The sequence below is a fragment of the Dipodomys ordii genome, unplaced genomic scaffold, assembly GCF_000151885.1.
Source record: "Dipodomys ordii isolate 6190 unplaced genomic scaffold, Dord_2.0 Scaffold149, whole genome shotgun sequence".
Classification (NCBI taxonomy): Eukaryota; Metazoa; Chordata; class Mammalia; order Rodentia; family Heteromyidae; genus Dipodomys; species Dipodomys ordii.
The window spans coordinates 1,411,632-1,432,379 of NW_012267365.1; the positions used below are offsets into that span (position 1 = coordinate 1,411,632).

Here is a 20,748-nt window from a genome sequence, read left to right on the forward strand (position 1 = left end):
CAATGCTTGGTAAGAAATGTACGCATTAACCTGCCCATGTAATTGTAAGCCCTCTCTACAGTGTGTTCACAAAAAAATAAAAATTAAAAAAAGGAAAAAAAGGAATAAAAAAGGAAGAAAAGTGAAATATATAAACTTTAAAAATTTGCACTTGGTGTAGTGGCTTACCCTTCTAAATCACTTATTTAAAAGCAGAGTTCAAGTTTGCATAGGGAAAAAAATAATCAAGATTCCATTCTGAATCAATTCATAGGTATAGTAGTAAGTACTTGCTCTTCCAGGTATGTATGAGGGGCATAAATAACAGGACTGTGTTCTAACACAACCCAGGAAAAACCTGAGATTCATTCAAACCTAACTGCTAAATACAGGGCTAGCTGTCTAGTGCTTGTCTAACAAGTATAAGGAAATGTACCAGATCCCCATTGTTTATCCCTAGCCAGGTCTTTCCCTTCCACTCCATGCTGTGCGTTGAGTGAAATGTTTTCATTTGCTGGAAAATGAATAGAAATGGAGACTATCATGCTGAGTGAAGTAAAGCAGGTTCCAAAGGATGAAGGCCACATGTTTTCTGTAATATGTAAATGCACAACCTAAAAGATAAACATGTGTAAGCACATACAGGAACACATATAAATATATTTATAGAATATGTAAGTTTTGGATTGTTAAAGGCATCAGGCAGATTAAGGAAGGTTAAATGAACCTTATGTGGCATCTGGGAATGGCAATGGTGACAAAAGGAAACTCACTGAAAACTTGAATATTAAGGAGTAGGATAGATGGGGAAAGGAAGAGTGAGGCCATCAATACGATTAAATTACTCAATATGAGTTTGTAAAATTTTATTGTGAAATCTCTCCAATACTACTGTCATTCAATTTAATGAAAATGAGTGATAGGAATGCAAAACAGCTCCTATCATAGGCACGAGTTCTAATGGACATCAGAAAGACAAACAGAGGGCAAAGGATGACAAACATGTTCAAAATAGCCACTTTTTTATACGTGTGAAAAAGGAATATTAAAGCATGTTGGCACTGGTTTGAGAAAGGACTGTGGATGTGTGAGAATGATGGAGGAAATGAGTCTCATAAAGATACATTGTTTGAATATATGGACATGTCATAACTAAATCCCTTGGAAGAATGTATGCTAATCAAAAAGTGAGAAAAATTACCACAGATTGATGTGCTATTTTGGTTCTTTTGTATGCTAACTGGTCTTTTTGATTTGGAAAGTAAGAGATTTTGGTTCTATATAAATGCCATAGTTCAAATCTAGGATTTAAGTTTTTCTCCCCACTCCACCTTCACAGTCATAAACCCAGTTACTACAAGTTTTTAATTGTCAGATATATATTGCCAGAACCTTTCCCATATAAACATCTATGTCCATGAGCATAAGTTAAATCAACTTTTAATGATTATGTCATATATAGGTTGTTTTTCACTTGATAGACCAATCTGTTGACAGCATATGTCACATCGTATATAATTAGTCAGCTTGTACATAATCAGTGGCGATTCCCATGGTTTTCAACTAATTTAGACACATCTTATTCCTGTTAGTGTCTTTCTACTGGTGAATTATGAGAATATCATTGGAGCATGAGAAAGTGGCTACACAGTTTCTCCCTCGCCCCATTCTAATTTGTGATAGAGACTGCAAAAGAAGCATGGCTTTAATTATAAAAAAAAAAGAAAAGAAAAGAATTTCTGCCAATGAAATAGTCCCTTTTAAGAGAATGTAAAATTCAGTGGGAGTTAACATTTGTGAGAATTAGATCTTGACATGTGACTGAGTTTTCTAATGCATAATCAATTGTGTGTGTGTGTGTGTGTGTGTGTGTGTGTGTGTGTGTGTGTGTGTGTGTGATTTCTGGACCTGAAGGTGAATGCAGAGCCTGAGTGTCGTCCCAGAGCCTTTATACTTGAACCACAGCTCCATTTCCTGATTGTGGTGCTTACTTTGAGATTACAGTCTTAGGGACTTTCCTGCTTATGCTGAATTCGAGCCTCACAACTCAGGTTCCTGAGTAAGAAGATTGCAAGCTTGAGCCACAGATGGCTGACCATAATCATCTTCTGGTTCTCAGCAAGGCACTTCTCTTTTTGCTGCAAACACTGGCAGTGGCCACTTCATGAGCCTGGTTGGGATAGGACTATCTTCAGCGATTTCTGTTGGGGCCTTAGAATGGAATGTAAGTCAAACCTTCCCCAGCAAATAATTTCCATCTTCATCATTAAGTAAAACTTATAAAGTCAGAAATTTGCTTTCAAACTCAAAAGTCAGTTAAAAACATATTGTCTTGTTATTGTACAAAATAATGGATTTCATGATGATATTTTCATATTTTGATAATAGTCACCTTCATCACCCTCTACTGCGTGTCTCCTCACATTGTTCCCTCTTTTGTTGACATTTTCTCCCTCTCTCTCTCCCCCTCTCTTCTCCGTCTCTCTGTCTCTGTCTCTGTCTCTGTCTCTGTCTCTGTCTCTCTCTCTCCCTCCCTCCCTCCCTCTCTCTCCCTCTCTCTCTCCTGGCCTCTCTGCTAGTATTTGCTTTTTCACTCTCTGCCAGTACTCCTCCACTTAAGCAAGGCCTACAGTTCTGGAATTCTGCTGATTAAAGATTTTCATGAATTTTTCTGTCAAACCACAATCAGCAATTAAATTTATTCATGTAGATAATATATGAAGTTAATGTTGATTTGTTATTAACCGAACTATTTAAATTATCTTTTTGCCAAAACATAATAAGCCATGCTTTATGAATCTCATCATTTTCTGAAGTTCTACAAAAACAGTAGAGTTATTCTACAGTGTCCCAACCTAATAGGAAGCCCTGCTCTATATCAGAAGTATAGAGTGATGAAATCCCAAACAATTCTTTCTCCTGTACTCAACTTTTTTACTTCTACTTATTCATTTTTTTATTTGTAAATTATCTTTAAGTATTTGTACAAAGGAGTTGTCATATAACAAAGCACTTTATGAATACAACCCATCTATATCAGTGTAGTCCTTTCAACATTCAGGCCCCCTTTGACTCACCACTTTCCTTACTTTTCATAGTTTTGTGGTATATGTAATGGGTTTAAAACTTAATTTACTTTATAGTTATTATCAAGGTGTTGTGCAGAGGGATTTCAGTTACATGACTCAGATGAGTACATTTCCTTTCATACAGTGTCTTCTGTTTCCCTATTCTCTCCCAATGAGCTTGACTATGTTCTGCCCCTTCCTCCCTTCATTTGTCTGCCCTTGTCCCCTCCCTCCTTTTTGATGTACCCAATTCCTGGTACTGACATTTCTGAGCTTTGACCTAGTCTTTCTAACGATTATCCTATTTGGGCAACATCATTGGCTGCAATAGTGGAGCAGGAGGGCTCCCACAATGGAGCCCACAATCATATGGAAGGTAAGTTTCTTGCCAGCATAGAGAAGGGCAGCCACTACGAGGTGCACCAGATGTACCAGACCCTCTTCTTTAGGTATATGTCCTAGATCAAGCACACCAAGGCCCAGGAACTCACATACTCAGGAGCACTGCTGTTCTTGCAAAAGAGCACGAGCAGACTTGTCCATGTTGGAGTCCGTGGAGAAGGCAGAATTGAATGTAGTGTCTGGCTAGGGTGTTCAGTTTAAAGGATCCCAATTCTTCAGAGCCCTGAAGTGGTCTAGCAGGGTTCCTGGGAATGGGGCCAGCCCTGGCTCCATCCTATGCAGGCCCTATCACTGTGGAAAGGGCAGGACTACTGTGAATCTTGATTCCAATTTTGCTTCTTAGATGGTGAGATCTTCACCAACATGCTGGTGGACGACTCCAGGGCCCATAGCTCCTGCAGCAAGCAGACGTGTTTGTGGCCCAGGCAGTGCTGCAGTTTCTTTATTGGAAAAACAAAAGCAGGGCATTGTTAGTCTTTACCATATAAGCACAGAAGCACTGTCCATCGAGGACGGCCTCCCTTTGTCCAGCCTCTGCTCCACTTCATCGGGGTCCTGCAGCTTACTGTGGATGACGGCAAGCTGACCGTGTCCACAGTGCTGTGTGAGCAGTGCCAGCCCTCCCTGGGCAGGGACCCAATGTATGACAAGTACCTCGCCAGGATCGGACAGGACAGCTCTCATTCATGGTGCTGCTCAAACTTACATCTTCCTGTGGAGGCTTTCTCGGCAACCTGCTCAGCAGCCTCCTGAGCTCCTTGGAGCAGGAAGGGGAGGAGAGGCAGGATGGCAGCAGCCCCATGGAGCAGCACTGAGCTACTCTCCTGCTTGGAGATGCCCATGGGCAGCACCTCCAGCGCAGTTTCCATGCAAGGCCTAGACTCAGGCCTGTGTCCACCGCGATGCGCGGGTGCCACCTTGTGGAGCGGGTCCCTATGCAGTGTGGTGGCTGTGCTGCCAAGTGACCCAACCCAGAGCATGGGCCAGGATCCTGTGGCTGGGTCCTTTCAGATCACCCACAATAAAGCACAGAGCTTGCTGCAACACCCCACTTCCGTCCTGGTTCTAGTTCCTTGGGGAGGGCTGCGAGGGTGACACAGCAGCTTGGCACCGGGGATTGGACAAGGTGTACCCCGTTTGCCCGAAGTCCCCTTCCTGCTGTCTAGTGCAGCTTAGTGTAAGATTGGAGCTGTGGCAGCCGGGGGTAGGCAACCTGGGACCCCTGGCTCCAGCACTTAGTGGGTTTTTGTGTATCTTGTCACCCACGGGCTATTCACAACCATGGTTCGTTCCCATCTCTGTGGTGCACTTTGGCCTCTGGGCCTTGAGCTCCCTAGGGTGGTGGTAGTGGCCAGAAATGTGCAGGTCCTTGGATGCGACGCACACAGGCCCTGAAGGCCATCCTGGCAATGCCCCTCCCCACTCTGTACCTCACTCCCCTTTTCAAGTTACTGGGGATGCTATCCTTCTTGTTGCAGTATTTGTTCATATTGGGTGATGGATTTCTTTGGCCTAATATATTAGGACTTTAACAAATAACCAGGAATGAGCAGATCTGTCCTCTGTCACTGATAATATCCCATGGTGCTAGAACTATAAAGTGAAACACTATTTTTTCACAACTAAAATGAGAGTGTGGATGAGTCCAGTGGTCCTGCATATTTTGCTGTAAACACAACTCACCAAGGCTGTCAGATAGTGACTGAATAAATCCTTTGTGGGGGAGGGGGAGAAAGATTATACAATTGGACCTCTCCATGTATTTTAATCAATTAGTTTGTAAACATCTGTATATACTACCCAGTGTGTTTGCTTACAGATTTATAGGTACATTCTACTTACCACAAATGATGGAAGCTATGCAACCTTTGTTTCTCTGTGTCTGGCTTACTACATACACTTAGATAGTAGAGTAACAATAAGGACTCACCCAAGATCTCTTTATCCAAACAGAGATTTAGGACCCTAGCACACACTTCACCTCAGGAGAGTAACATCAAGCAAACTGTAAACAGAAACAGATACTTCTTTTTAAAGTAAACAGATCTAAGTTTTTTAAATTTAATTTCAGTTGTGTGAAATTTTGGTATAACTTCTTCCTTTCTTCCTCTTGTCTGGTATGGTCTCTGGGTTGTCTTTTCATGTTTTTCTTTAGGTGTCTTAAATACTTTTATTGTTATTTGTATGGTGTTATAAAGAGGTGTTACCTTTTTCTAAGTCAGGTAATGAGTACATATCATTGTTTGGACACAAAAATCACAGATTATAAACAAAAATTGACATATTTAACTTTATATGAGTTTTTGGTTTTACTCATTAAAAGATGACGAGAATGTAATCAATCTAGAGACTAGCAGAAAATATATGTAAAACATTACAATTAAACATTTTTATACAGAAAAAATATTTAAAATCAATTTATAATTTCCTAATACAAAAAGAGTTTGGATGAAATTTTCACCAAAGGAAATAAATAGCAAATTATCATATCAAATCATAAAGACATGCTAATCAAGATGAAATTCCAGTATACACAACTTTTTATATTGTTTCAGGAGCCAAGCAGTTGGGTTTACTACAAGCGTAGGAACAGGAGAGGCTCGTGAGAAATAAAGTTTGTTATATCCACAACTCCCAGAGACAGTTGGGTCCCAAAGATCACATCTCACACATGAAAATGAGACCAGGATGGTAAAGAGGCAGATGATAGAAATGAGGAGAAGGTGTGGGCCATTGCTTTCCATGGGGTTTCTGCAGAAGAGGCAGAATAAGCAGTTTACTGCGACGGACCAGCTCGGCCAGAGCACTGGAACCGACGGGACAGGGATCTTGGGATAGGTGGGCAAGGAGTAGGCGAAGTGACAAACAGTCACAGACTCAAAAGAGTTGCATCTGAGTGTATCTTTATTGAGGAGAATTAACAGTGTGTGATTGTGACATAAATTCTTTGTTTATTTAAGCACGTAATCAATTTTTAATAGGCAAAGCATTGATGAATTACATGAAAATTGATGACTATCCCACCAACTGTTTAAGCTAAGTGGTGCGAAACAAGTCTAGCATATTGTTTAATAGAATACGTCATCTATTCAGCCTTTTTATGTTTAATAATTAACAAACCTAAAACAGGGCTGTACTTATATTGTACTCTTTTTATTTTTATTTTTATGCAACTATTTTCATCTTTATAAGCTCCTGTATAAGGAAATGGCTTGGTTCAGGAAATATGATGTTACTAACTTTATATTTTGTGTGAAACCACCATCTATTCCCTATAATGTAAGTTGGACTAAACTTAATCATAACTGTTTGGAGAATCTTTCTTTTTCTTTTATATTCAGAGGTCCGTTCTTTTTTAGAACTCTCTGAACTACTGGGATGACTCTTTCTAACTTAGTTTAATTCATTGATTTTGTGTGTTGGACATATCTGGAAATTTTAAGTCTCTATATTTACTATGCATGAGCTGCAAAACCGCTTGTGAAGTTGTAGGAGTTTCTGGAGACAACGTCACATTAGATGATAGATTTAATCTTTGGTCTTAGTCTTTATTACTTAGAGAAGCCGTCTCTGTAGGACTGGAAAGATACAACATGCTCTGTTCGCAGATCAATAGAAAAATAGACAAAACGAGAATAAAGGCAACGAATGTACAGCCAAGAAGAATATAGTAAGAATAAAGGTAGAGGATATAAAGGTGCAGCCAAGTGTATGGGAAGTCTTGAACCAACACCCCCTTCCTGCAGGCATGCTTCCTTGAAGCTCTTTGTCTAACGCGATCTCTCACGCAGACTCCGCAGAAGGTGGCATGGCAGTTTACAATCAACTAGGTTTGTTTGAATGATTTAAGCACATTTTAGACTCTAGCAACAAGATCTAGTTGCTCAATGTGTGGTCCTAAAATAATGCAGAGCAGAGTCTACAAGGATCCGAAGACCAGATAAAGAAGTCAAGCACTTGACTTCTCTTGACTGATTAATTTGCATAGACAAAGTATGCACCAACGTAGGATCTTTATTATATTTGAGAATGGGCTAGAGTTGAGAAACATTATCTCTCCTCACAGAACAAAGTTTTATTTATCTCAAAAATCTCAAGACCTACAAAAAATTAAGATAGTATTTACAATAACTAGTGGGATTTGGTGGACCACACCTAAAATCTTAGCTCCTCCGGATATTGCCTGGTTTGAGGCTAGCCCAGGAAAAATGATTATGAAATCCACCGAAACACACAAAGCTGTGTGTGATGGAACATGCCTGTAGCAGGATATTATGTTCTTGTTTCCAGCTGCAGTAAGAAACAAAACATAGAAAGATTATGTTTCAGTCTCTGTGCAATAAAATATGTGAGTCTATTTTAAAAGTTAACAGATCAAAAATGGCTGGAAGATGGATGCCAGTTCTTCTCATCTAAAATCTAAGAAATTTCCTGAGATATTGTTTTGTTCTTGACTGGTTTCCCCCCGGACATCCCTATGGAGAGTTTGTTTATCATGGAAAAAATAGGAGAGGGCCCGGGAAGGTGGCTCAGTCGTAGAGTGCTTGCCTTGCATGTATGAGGTCCTGGGTTCAATTCTTCAGCACCACATAAGCAGAAAAAGCTGTGCTGTGTGTCAAGTGGTAGACTGCTAGCCTTGAGCTGAATAGCTGCGGGACAGCCACCAGACCCAGAGTTCAGGACCTATGACCAGGAATAAAAAAAAGAAATAGGAGAGATGTTTTTCTAATAATTGGGCAACATTTTAATAAATTTTAATAAATGAGCAACGTTTCTGACACTGCCTGGAATGTGCCTCTGAATTGGTGTCATGCTTTGTGTACAGTGACTGAGTTTCATAACCTGTGTAGTTTCTGAACCCTAATGAGTGACTTGTGACATGAGTGGCACTTTGAACATTTAGTGAATACACATTTCGATGAAGCTCTGCCCATTGTATCTCCTACTTTGAGGACAAGAATAAGAAAGGAAGAGGCTATTCAGATACATGATGTACAGATGTTTCTAGATCAATGTCAGTTAATCCAGGAGTCAACAAATGAAATGCATAGGCCAGTCTAGCTAGTGATAGCATGGCACAGCCCCTGAGCTAGTAATTTCTTTTACAGTTTTAAATGGATATATAAGCCAGAGACACGTGTATCTTACAATGCCAATAATTTCCACCTATCCATGTTCAGAAAAACTTGATAACCCTTAATTTGTTGCCCCTGGCATTTTCTCTGTGGCAGGACTGCAAGAAAGACAGACTCTCTCTGAGCCCATTTCACAGGCTGTGACACAGGAGTGGCAGAAACTAAGTTGTATTGACTGGGTTAACTCAAGTCCTAAAAGTACTGACCTCAGCAGAATTTATGGGACCCAGACCTCACCCAGCATATGCAGTTGATGTGATGCTAAGAAAAAAATCACTCTTTCTTATTGCTTCTGAGATCCATTTCTCTCTGGGATTGTCTTTAATTCTGTTAGAAAGGTAGTGAAGCCTGCTGTTCTTGTACTCGTTTCAGCTGGAGATGTGCTATGGTGACATGTTCTTGAAAATTGTTTGTAGCATTGATATTTACCAGCTGCCCAAATACTGCTGCAAGAAAAGCAAATGAAAATGTTTTCAACTGGTCACAGCCCAATTCCTTGCATTAGGGTCCCGCTCTGGGATTTGGTCTATATGAAGGTTAAGCTGCTCCATTGCATCATAAACATCATCTTACCAGACATTAGTGCTGGACTCTCACAGATATTGGCACTGATATTCACAAACAATGGACAACTTTTCATTGCCTTTTAAACTAACAAAGCAATCTATAGACCTAATGTAGCCCCAAAGCTGGCCTGACTTGTGGCAAGGCCCACATTCTTCCCACTAAATATTATTAAATATTATTATGATCTCTTATAACTCCATGGATGAATTTCCTACAATTTCAAATGACTTTTAGTAGTTTGTCCTGATTCTTTGGGTAACTGGTCTATTCTATAAATCTGCAAAGCAATTATTCTGATAGGTTCTTCTGTAAGAGTAGAGCATATAACTTCCAGAAGAGTCTCTTGTGACTGCTTTTGAGAATGCCACACAAAATTGTGAACAAGTTTTTGTGCAGTGACATATGCAGTGGGAAACTATTACCCTAACCCATTCTCCATTTTCCATTTGAATATGACTCTTTTGTAATCCATATGTGTTTCTAGGTTTTTGTTTGTTTGTTTTTGCCAGTCCTGGGGCTTGAACTCAGGGCCTGGACACTGCCCCAGAGAGCTTCTTTTGCTGAAGGCTTGCACTCTACCAAGTGAGCCACAATGCCACTTCTGACTTTTTTGTTTATGTGGAACTGAGTAATCAAACCCATGGCCTCATGTATGCTAGGCAAGCACTCTACAAGTAAGCCACATTCCTAGCCCCTCTTTCTAGTTTTAACAGAATGAACACTGTTGGAGTCTCATTATTCCTCAATGAGGTCTTCAGAAATCAAACCAAGTTTTGTTAGGTCTAATGTATGGCACTTCTTTCTGAATTAGAAAATAGGCTCTTTTTTTCACCAAGACCTGAGTGTCCATTAACACCTCTCTCAGGGACAATGTTATGGGATTAGGAGTTATTTCCACAATAGTGTGTGGTGAATAATTAGTTGGCTTCAGTAACATCTAATTGGAATAATTGAATGGCTTACTGAGATCATGGGATGCCTTGGATCATGTAGTAAGAATTTCTTTTTTGGGGGGGAGGAGTCCAGTCGTGCAGCCTGAACTCAGCCTGGGTACTTTCCCTCAGCTCTTCAGCTCAAGGCTAGCGCTCTAGCACTTGAGCCACATCACCACTTCCAGCTTTTTTCTTTTTGCTTATGTGGTGCTGAGGAATCGAACCCAGGTCCTCATGCATGTAAGGCAAGCTCTCTACCACTGAGCCACCTTCCCAGCCCTTCTTTTTTTTTGGATAGAAATGTTTTCTTTATTAATGACCCAACCATATTTCTTTAGATACAAGAGTTTTGAACTCAAATATTTAGAAGAAAACCAGATTACATTGTCTTGCAACTCATTACCAGTAACATATTGCAAAGCAAAAGAGCTCAGAAAAGAGGGTGGGAGGGAAGGGGAACAAGGGAGGGAGGATAAAATAAAGGAATTAAGTTGATCAAGTGGAATTCTTTTTTTTAACTCTTGGAAACTATGAAGTCCTTGCAAGCACAGGTCGTTTCTGCAGATTATTTTCCAAACGCATACAAAATGGAACCCAAATGGAGACTCCCTTAAGAACCTGGAGAGGTGCAACATGAAGGGCTATGATTTTCCAGTAGCAAGTGGTCCAGCCTTAGGTTGCCAGCACTTCCTCCTCTGTTCCCAAGAGTTAGCAAGATGAAAACATCTTTCCCGTGATTGTTTTCATTTTTTTTTCTCCGCATCTGGCCGTGCACGGTTGAGCACCTTGAGGAAATCCAATGTTTTTGCCCGCATACGTGTGTGAATATAGGCCTTGAAGCACTTGATGTGGTAGTGCAGGTAGTCCTGTAACGTGTAGATCAGGTTGATGGTATTGTCTCCAGCAGTAGCATTGGTGTGGTGAGGGAACAGCACAAAGGTGATGTAGCCAATGTCGCCCACAGCAGCATCTGTGTCTTTCAGCTTCAGAGGAGGTTCCCTGTGGCTAAAAATGACCTGGGGGGTTGGGGAGCTGGCTCTGCGTCCTTCTTTGAACTCCTTTCCAATGACCACATTATCATCATCCTTAAACACTGTGCTGAAGACTACTGTGACTCTGTCCTTTTTAGATTCAACATATATGGTCTCATCCCTATAATGGATAACAGCCCTGTTTTCTCCTTCCTTTCCCTCTTCTTGGAACTGGAAGCATTTTCCAAAGACAGAGGCAAAACAATTTTGCTTCAACATGCCAGCCTGATGCACAATGGAATCCTTGGAAGTAGGCAGATTTTCAAGGTCATATAGCAAAGAATCATTGTATCCTGATTCTGGGTTTACTAAGAAGCTTCTGTCCACCCTCTTTAACAACTCATCAGCACCATGTGCCTGAAGTTCCTTGTAGAATTTCAAAGACATACTGACCATCCCTTTTGTTTTATCCCCATTAAGATTTGAAATATGATAGAGGACTCCATCAAAATCTGGAAATGTTACTTCTACTGCTTCTGGTTTGTTACCAGCAGCCACCTTCTCGAACTTGAGCGCCAACGTCTCCTCGATGATGCAGTTGTTCACCTTCAGCATTATCATGGCGGCTGCTGGCCCTGCGTCCTGAACCCGCCCGCCGAGCTGTGGCCGCTGCCGGTCCACCGCTGCCATCACCATGGCCTCCGCCTCCAAAATTTCTTACTAATTTGAATCGTGACATCCTTGCCCTTACTTTTGACTCAAACTCCTAATAGTGTGTGAAATCATGAACTGGAGGAACCACTAGTGGGCCAAGACTCCAACTTTTCCATAAGAATATGATCAAGACTTTGCTTCCTTTTTCCTGCACTCACATTATAGAGCCCTAAGCCTTGTATGCTGATGGAATTGGTACTTTGCAAATCACAAGGCATGTGTTGTATCTTCAGAATGTCAAGAGTACTGTGGTGTCCAAACTAGTTCAGCCTCATGGCCTGTCTACTGCTTGTGGTAGCAGTGCTTCCTACAGCATGAAATGAGGCCTCACAAGTAGGGTTGTAGGAGTGCATCCCTTCTCTGTTCCTTACACACTGGCATTGCACATTCCTGTATATACATAACATACACACACCCTTTGTTATTCAATTAACCTGTGAACACATTAGCTTTTTCATTTGTTCAGCCAATGGGCTTCACATTACAAGGTAAGCCAAAGAAACTCAAATATAAGCAAGACTAGATCTGTCCTCAAAGAAATCACTGTTCAGTGGAACAGGCAACGAGCAATGATATTATCAATCAGTCAGATAATGTTCATTGTGGGAGAACAGAGATCTTACATGTAGTGATCTCACCTTCTCTTCCAAATCTTGTTAAGATGCCAAATGGGCATGTTTAAAAAACAATTCCATGTGAGCTCCAAAAAACTATCAGTTGGAAAAGTTAAGAAATAACTATACAATACAGTACAGATGGGCTCAAACTTAGCGATTCACTGAGCATTCTTTAACCCCAAAAGTTAATGATCTGTACTTCCCATCCAAACCTTCTGAAATATCCAGCACTGTAAGTAAATGGGATGCTGAAGGCAAATCTAAGGATCCTAATTATGTTTGTGTGTCCTTACTAGCCCACTAAGGACATCTGGGGAAAGGACAGAAAGGACTAGAGGTCATGTCCTTATTATCTTCAGGCTCTCCCAGCAACACATAGTAGTTTTCAAGTTTTCTTTGTCACACAGTGGCCATCCACATAGTCATATCATATTGTTGTTTGTAATGAGTGTTTGTTGGATACTTGATTTCTGTTCTGGACATTGTACTAATATGTCTTCTTAATTTCTCTTAATTTTTACCATAACTTTAATGTGGTAGGTGTATGCCAGCTTTACAGTAGATGCTGAGGCTCAATGAAACCATGTCACTTGTCTATTGTCTGAACCTTCTCTCAAACTCTGTGCCTTTGCCTGAATAAGGGAGGAAAACAAGGGTATCCATCCCACTGGACTGTAGGCAGGTTAGAGGTTAGTACAGGCTAATGCCTAAAGATGTTTTCTGGAAGAGATTAACGACCTCAGAGATATTAACTGCCATAATTATATAATATCATAGCAAGGAACTATTGCATTTTGTCACAAACCAAGCACAAATATAAGATGGTAATCTATTTTAGATAAAAATCTCACTCCAATTAAAAATGAAATGCTTGATATGATAAAATTAAGTGTTTGGAAAAGTTGATAAGTTGTTATAAGTGATCTTTTCTCTTATTCATGGGACTAGAAGTCAAGGAAATGTCCTTTCTCTTCCAGGCCTACAGGATTTATCCTGGGCAGAGTATGTGCTACCATCTCATCCTTCTTGACTTCTGAAATCAACAGTGCCATTACTGTGTTCACAATGAACATCTACATGTATAGTTGCCCTATGGCCACTGAAAAGGAACTCAGGATACCAGGATGGTGATGTACTTCTCTAATCACACTAGCTAGTAGTATTAAGAGAGGTCCTTCACAGTGTGAGAAATCTTATATTCCAATACTCCCTACCTATTTTTTTTTTTGCGGGAGGGGGTTGATTGTGGGGCTTGAGCTCTGGGCCTGGGCACTGTCCCTGAGCTCTTCAGTTCAAGGTGAGTGCTCTACCACTAGAGCCACAGTGCCACTTCCGGTTTTCTGAGTGGTTTATTAGAGATAAGAGTCACATGGACTTTTCTGCCTGGATTGGCTTTGAACTGCGATCCTTAGATCTCACCTACTGAGTAGCTAGTATAGCAGGCCTGAGCCACTGGCACGTGGCAAATTTTTGTATTTGTATATAGTATTTCCCTTTGACTAAGTTTTGAAATGGCGATTGATTCCATTGTTCGTCACAAAGAAAATTGTTTCAATTTTAAAAAGTTGAGTCATATGCTGGGCAACATTTTCTCATGTCTGTAATCCTAGATACTCAGGAGGCTGAGATCTGAAGATCACAGTTCAAAGGCAGCCCGGGCTGACAAGAAAGTCTGTGAGACTCTGAACTGCAATACACTACTCATAAAAAGAAGGAAGTGATGGTTTGGTTTAAGTGGTAAAGTGCTAGCCTTGAGCATAAAGAGGCTAAGAGACAGCTCCCAGGGTCAGAGTTCAAGCCTCAGGACTGGCAAAAAGAAAAAAAAAGTTGAGTTATAGACTTAGACCCTGCCAAATCACCAGCTTAGGTCACCACAACCAGAGGTAATAGATGTTCTCTGCCCTCAGTTTGCCCACAGATAACATACAGACCTGGACCCCATTCTCCTTTAGACCATAACAACCTCATCCATATGAGGCTGATGGTTTCCTTGAAAAGTGTAATGATCACATATAGCATTCTTCAGAAGGATCTAATTGTTAAGCCAATTGTCTGTCATCAGTGCCACAGAATTGTAATCCCAAAATAGAGGCAAGGCTGGATCATGGAGTAAAACAATCTGTGAAGGTCCCTAGCCAATAAGGCCCATCAACAATTCTTGCTGCTTGTAAACAAAGATCCATATGGGAGGACACCTGTACCTATATGGAGGCTGGTGTTATAGACTCACTGTGTATGCTCCAGGATGGACTTGGACATGGTAAAAATGTTCACTTCATTGTGATTTTGTTATTCTAACCTCTCTGCTATCCCAGTCCCTCCAGCTCCACCCAGTAGTATCAATTGGCTGGATTTTGCTGTTCCTCAAAATTCCTTATAAGTTTTGGACAAGAAATGAAAGGGAGCCTCCCATTTAGCATCTGTACAATCCATGAGAGTCTGAGTTATGTTCTAGGGCCAGGCATGCCCCATTCTACATATAGTGTTCCACGTATTCATTCTACATATAGTGCTCTCTAGTGTTTGTGGGATGAGAGCAGCTTGGTCTTCCATGTTCTGCTCATCCAGCAACAGAGCTCCCCATATTACTGTTGAGTGTATAATTGAGATGATAGGTAGCTTTCCTAATCTTGAAGGGTATAAGCTTCTGAACTTCCTAATAAAAATAACCATGAGCCCATTGTCTTAACCCCTTGCTTTATAAAGGGTGAAGGACACTGGGCTCAGACAGGATATAATACTCTTTGTCAAGGTTACATAACTCTATGTTACTTGAGTTAAACTTAGATTTTGTGATTCCTTTCATATCACGTTCCACATTCCATACATCTTTTGTGAAAATCCAATCATCAGGTCTCTTTGTAGTTCATTGAATCCTTATCCAAGCTACAGTCTATGCTATTATTATAGGGCCGCATGATAGGACTCTGCCACCTCACCCTCTGCAGTTTCATCTGTTTTGCTGGAGTTTATACAATAGTAGCTAGAAAAGGGCACCTCTCAACCCAGAGAGAAAGTAGAAGACACCTCTCAATCATCTAGATCAGACAGATGAGAGGAAAAATCCAGAGCCCTGGAAAGATATCCTCTGTAATGTGCTTCACATATTGGGTAGCCTGGACAACTGCCATACAGCCCTGCATCCACCACCCTCACCATAAGAAAAGTTGTTATAAGCAGAAGCCCATATTCCTTTTCTCTGAAGTGCTTCCTGACTGGTTTGGATATGTGGAGACTGTGAGGCCACAGACAGCCATACACAGGAGGCTACAAGAATGGAAGGGATGAGGCCGGGGCAGGAGTATAGTCAGTGATTCTGGAGAGAGGAGGCAAGAAATAGAGGTCAGATCAAAGCAGTGGATGATGACAAAGAACCCATGGGGTGGGCAGGGAATAAGAATTTCCTACTATACTAGAAGTAGTTCAGTGTTTGAAACCATTCCACTGAGGCAAATACTGATGGGTGAAGAAAGGTGAGTCTGAGAACTTGCCATTGGATTTGACTACACAGACACTGTGTTCTGTCCCAGCAGCAGATCTGGTGTTACAGTACCAGGAGTGGCATAAGCTGTAGGGCAGGGATTCAAAATCAGAGGCTTTCTGGAAGGGAGCAAGCAATCATCCTCTCTAGTGAGGGTGCAGGGCCAAGTAATGAGGGAGAATCCCACCTAAGAACCTGGTTCAAGCAGGCTCAGGCAAGAATGGAGTGTGCCAAAAGAAGGCTGAGGTACTGAGTCCTTAAAGCTACCTGAGGATCAGAGAAAGGACCTTGACACCAAGAGTCAGAAGAAGATTGTGTAAGGGAAGGGGATTTGAGTGAACTGAACTTCCTAAAATATGTCCTTCAGAATCTAATGAGATTAATCGTGAATCTTGAGGCAGAGAACAGTAAAGAGGCTATGATCTTGGAGGACAGAGAGAAGGAGAAGGAAAGAGTGTCAAATCTCCAAATGCATACTCCTTCCAGGAAAGTTCAATGGCCAGATATACCTGAAACTTTCTCCTACAAACTCCAGGAGATGCACAGCTGGTCAGTTAGGCCTATAGCCTTCTGTGTGTCAGGGAACATCTTATTGTGTCCTGTGTTCCTGGAGACTGAGGGAATCTAGGCTCTCTGCAATGCTGGCCAGTGCAGCCTCTTCTTTAATAGGCATGCCAACAATATGGCAAGTACTATCAACATTATACTAATATGTGGCAATACCATGACTAGCCCCATTCTAGACCTAGGGATACAAGGCATTAATAGTCATCTAATTAGTCATAGTATAGCTTGGATTTGAACACTGACCCATGGGAAAGTGTGGGCTTTCAACTCTAGACCAACCAGCTGCCCATTAATCAACTTCATGATACTTGTGACACCCTGAGGTACTAGAATCTACATGGCACTGGGACAGCATGGGCGTTTGAGAACAGAAGCCAGAACATGTTGGTAGTCAGGACTGCTCTGCTCTCTAAGAGATCCATACTAGTTTTTGTGACATAGTCTGACTATATACACCCTTCCCCTGGTTGATGGATTACAACATCTTAGATGGCTCCTCATACTAGGCCACAAGGATAGGAAGCTAGGAAACACTGGCTTAGAAGCTGTCCAATCAGAGGAGGAAATGATATTATAATGCATACTGCTGTGATCCTATTCTGACTTAAACAATCTTGTCATCTATTACCAGGACATTCTTAGTAGTGAGCTGGTGTGTCAGAGCTGAATATGGTATTGGCCTGAGCCAATGCCAGCAGCACATACACTGGAGTAACAATACAACTTATAGTTGGGCATTGCCACTCTTTGCCCTGGGGCAATGAGTGAGGACTAGGAAGGTAGCTTAGTGATAGAGTGCTTGCATAGCATGCATGAAGCCCTAGGTTTGATTCTTCAGTACCACATAAACAGAAAAAGCTAGAAGTGGTACTATGGCTCAAGTGTTAGAGTGCTTGTCTTGAGCAAAAGCAGCTCAAGGACAGTGACAAGGCCCTGAGTTCAAGACCCAGGACTGGCATAAAAGAAGAGTAGTGAATGAGTTACTCTCTAATTTCTTGACAGGAAATTCCTGCAGACCCATATGCATGTGCTTCATCAGAGCAAGCAAAGAGCTTGGTGCTATCTGGAGGAAACACTGTGAGAAGCTGCCAGAAGGCATCTATTTACAAGACTCATGCTCCTCTGTCCTCTAGAATTAATGACAAATGAGGAGCAAACACCTCCCTCTCTAATCACATATTGACAGGAAGAGCATTGCCATAGTACAACAGGGGCTCCCAAGATATACACTTGGTCTGTGCTGTCAGAGATGAGAGTTTTTAATGACACTCCATCCCACAGTGCTCCCTGAAACCCTCATCCCAACCCTGCTACTTTCATGTCTCTGACAATATTTGTAGGCATTCCACATCCAAACTGAAGATGTTCCTTCGTATTTGGAGTAATCAAAAGACTACACATAGAGGTCCCCTATGACCCATTAATCCCACTTCTGGGCATTTACCCCAATGATTACAAACAAGGCCATATTAAAGCTACCAGCACAACTATGTTTATCTCAATATTATTTACCATAGCTAAGATATGGAACCAACACAGATGCCCCTCAGTAGATGAATGGATCAAGAAAAAAAATATATGGAATTCTATGCTTCCTTCAGAAAGAATGACACCACTCCTTTTGTTAGGAAAATGAAAGACTTAGAAAAAATCATACAAAGTGATGTAAACCATACCCAAAGAAACATAGGTCCTATGGTTTCCCTCATTTCCAATAATAATTATTATATGTCTAGGATCATTGTATCAGCTGAGCAGAAAAGCTCATAAGCTATGTACATATGCCCATATAAGATGATGCTAAACAAAATGAACCCCAAGATATGGACACAAGAGGTCTGTCTTTGTTGTTGTTATTGTTGATTTAATGTACTATGTGATTTTTTTATGTTCTTTCCCTTATGGTATATCCCCTGTTTTCACTATACTTGATTTTGCTACCCTGTATTTTGTGTGTGTGTGTGTGTGTGTGTGTGTGTGTGTGTGTGTGTAATATGGGGAGGGGAAAGAGAGAAAACAAATTGAGGAAAAAAGGACACAGTATGACTCCTTGCAACAATGATACTCACAAGACATTATGTTGGAAATAAACTTTATACTTTTAGGGTGGGGTAGGAGTGAGGGAGGTAGGGGAGGGAAAGGGAAGTAGGAGAACAACAAAGGAAGGGGTAACAATGCTCAAAGATAAATGTACTCATTACTTTAGTCATGTAAATGTAACCCCTCTGCACACCATCTTTACAATAAAATAAAATTTAAAAAAGAAAAGAAAGGGAGAAGAGAATGGTTTGCTATGTAAAGGTTGGTGCAGTGAGCTGCAGGATGAACTAGTTCCTTTCCTAAATGCCATTGCATCAAGTTGTTGTAAGTCAAATCCAATTCATTAAGAAGCCACATTGTGAGAGGTTGAATTAGAAGTCTTTATTAGACAGGTGTCTTCTGCAGGAGGACTCCTGACACAAAGACATGCAGTCCCATGAATACACTTAACAGTGGTAGAAAACTGAGCCATGAGATCAGGAGAGAAAAGAAAGAGAAGAGAAAAAATACCAACATCCCAGATCAACCCCAAAGAGAGCTGAAGTAGGATGCCATGTTTACCAGAGGAAAGACAGGAGATAGGAGACAGCACACAAGGCCTGGTATAAGGGCACCTGATATCTTCTGAACCTAAAATTGGGTCAGGTTAAGCAGCAAGGAAACCCAGGAAACTCAAGAGTCTGTCAAGTGCAAGGCACAGGACTGACAGGTCCAGTAATGTATCGTCCACGTGCTTGCCTTTGCCCCTAGGAATTTAGGTACACCCATCATCTGGGAGGTGGGACTCCCCCTTCTTCCACCATGAAGACAAGATGGTGCCAATTAAACTCAATTCTCTATCCATCATGTGGCCAAAATGGGTCCTATTAGACCTAGCATCACCACTTCAAGGTCAGCCCAGTCTGGGTTGCCAAACAGAGAAATCTCATGTTTAATCAAGATGATGGAAAACCTGTATATCTGTCCAGATCTTGATAAGTACATAAAGCCTCCAGAAGTGCCCTCATAATGCCATCCTCTGACAGTTTTGCTATCATGCAGATGCAGATACTTCAGATTTCTGAGAAATTGATGTCTAACCTAACCTCATGTTATGTTCAGCCACTATTCACCCAATGGTCACTCCATCCCCATGAAGAGTGAAAGAAGGATGTAGGAATCAGCTAGAAACACACATCTAGGGTCTCGGTCCCTAATTTTATGATTAAGGTATTTTCAAGCTCAAGGACTAAATCTGGAATATTTGTAATGTGTTCATTACTCTTCAATCAAAATATTCAACTAGTACCTGGTGGAAAATGGCAAAGTGCATAAGAGCAGCCTCTGGATTCCATGAGTAGGGAAAAGCTTGAGTTATGAGGCTTCTGATTGCTTCCTGATATACGCAATATGTCAAATGTTCTTTATAATTTTTCAAATGAAATTCAGAAATAGAGTGGAATAATTACAGTAATGTCTTTTACCACATGGAATCTGTCAAAACTCACTCCAGCAGCTCCCCAAGTTCTAGAGACATACTATTCACAGAGTATTGCACACAGGATGAATTTGGTCATTCTAAGGCCCCTACAGCAATGCAATTGTGAACAAGAATCAGGAACTCAGCAGCTATCCATGCTTCTCAACAGGGAAGAAATATTTTCCTCCTTGCTCATTAATTTTCATTCTCTTGTCCACTTTATGTGTTATCCATTTCCCTTTTTACTCTCTTTTTTGTTCTTTCTCATGTCTCAAACATAAGCCAGACTACCCCTGGTTTATTCTCCCTTAATCTCTTCTGTGATTTACTCTTGACTTTTCAACAGTCCAGTATAATATCTCCACGTGCTAGCAAATAGTATGTAAAATGTGAATGTTTATATTAATAAATTCTCCAATGCTATTAGGCTAAGTGTATATGCGTAGCTTATATGACATTGGCCAATTTATAAGTGCTCTGTTATATTCCCAGGTTTGTTGAGGAAAAGAACACATCATGCTACTAACCTGTAATGCCAGATTAGAAAGAGAAAGCCTTTGGTTTATTCAAATAACTATCATTATATTAATTTCAATTGACCAAATCTGTCCACATTTGTAAAAGCAAAATAATAAGCACACTAAAATGTTTTCAATCACTGGAAAATGAATTAGTATGATAGCCAAATTAAGAACTACAGAAAATGATGAGAAATATTTTTATTGAGCTGATTGAAAACATATATAAACAATCCATTAAAATAGAAGGAAAATACAGACAACTAAGCATTCACACAGTATAACTAACGGAGGATAC

The 20,748-nt window shown here is 40.8% G+C and overlaps 1 protein-coding gene and 1 pseudogene across 1 annotated transcript; one reads left to right on the forward strand and one right to left on the reverse strand.

Moving 5' to 3' along the window:
• Positions 1-4,264, forward strand: part of LOC105997616 — a 15,485-nt pseudogene extending 11,221 nt beyond the window's left edge.
• A 6,475-nt stretch (positions 4,265-10,739) lies between these two features.
• LOC105997620 (actin-related protein 2/3 complex subunit 2-like) lies at positions 10,740-11,723 on the reverse strand. The gene has a single exon (XM_013032098.1). It carries the CDS (start codon positions 11,673-11,675, stop codon positions 10,827-10,829), a length of 849 nt encoding a protein of 282 aa, XP_012887552.1. The 5' UTR covers positions 11,676-11,723; the 3' UTR covers positions 10,740-10,826.
• Positions 11,724-20,748: the final 9,025 nt, after the last annotated feature.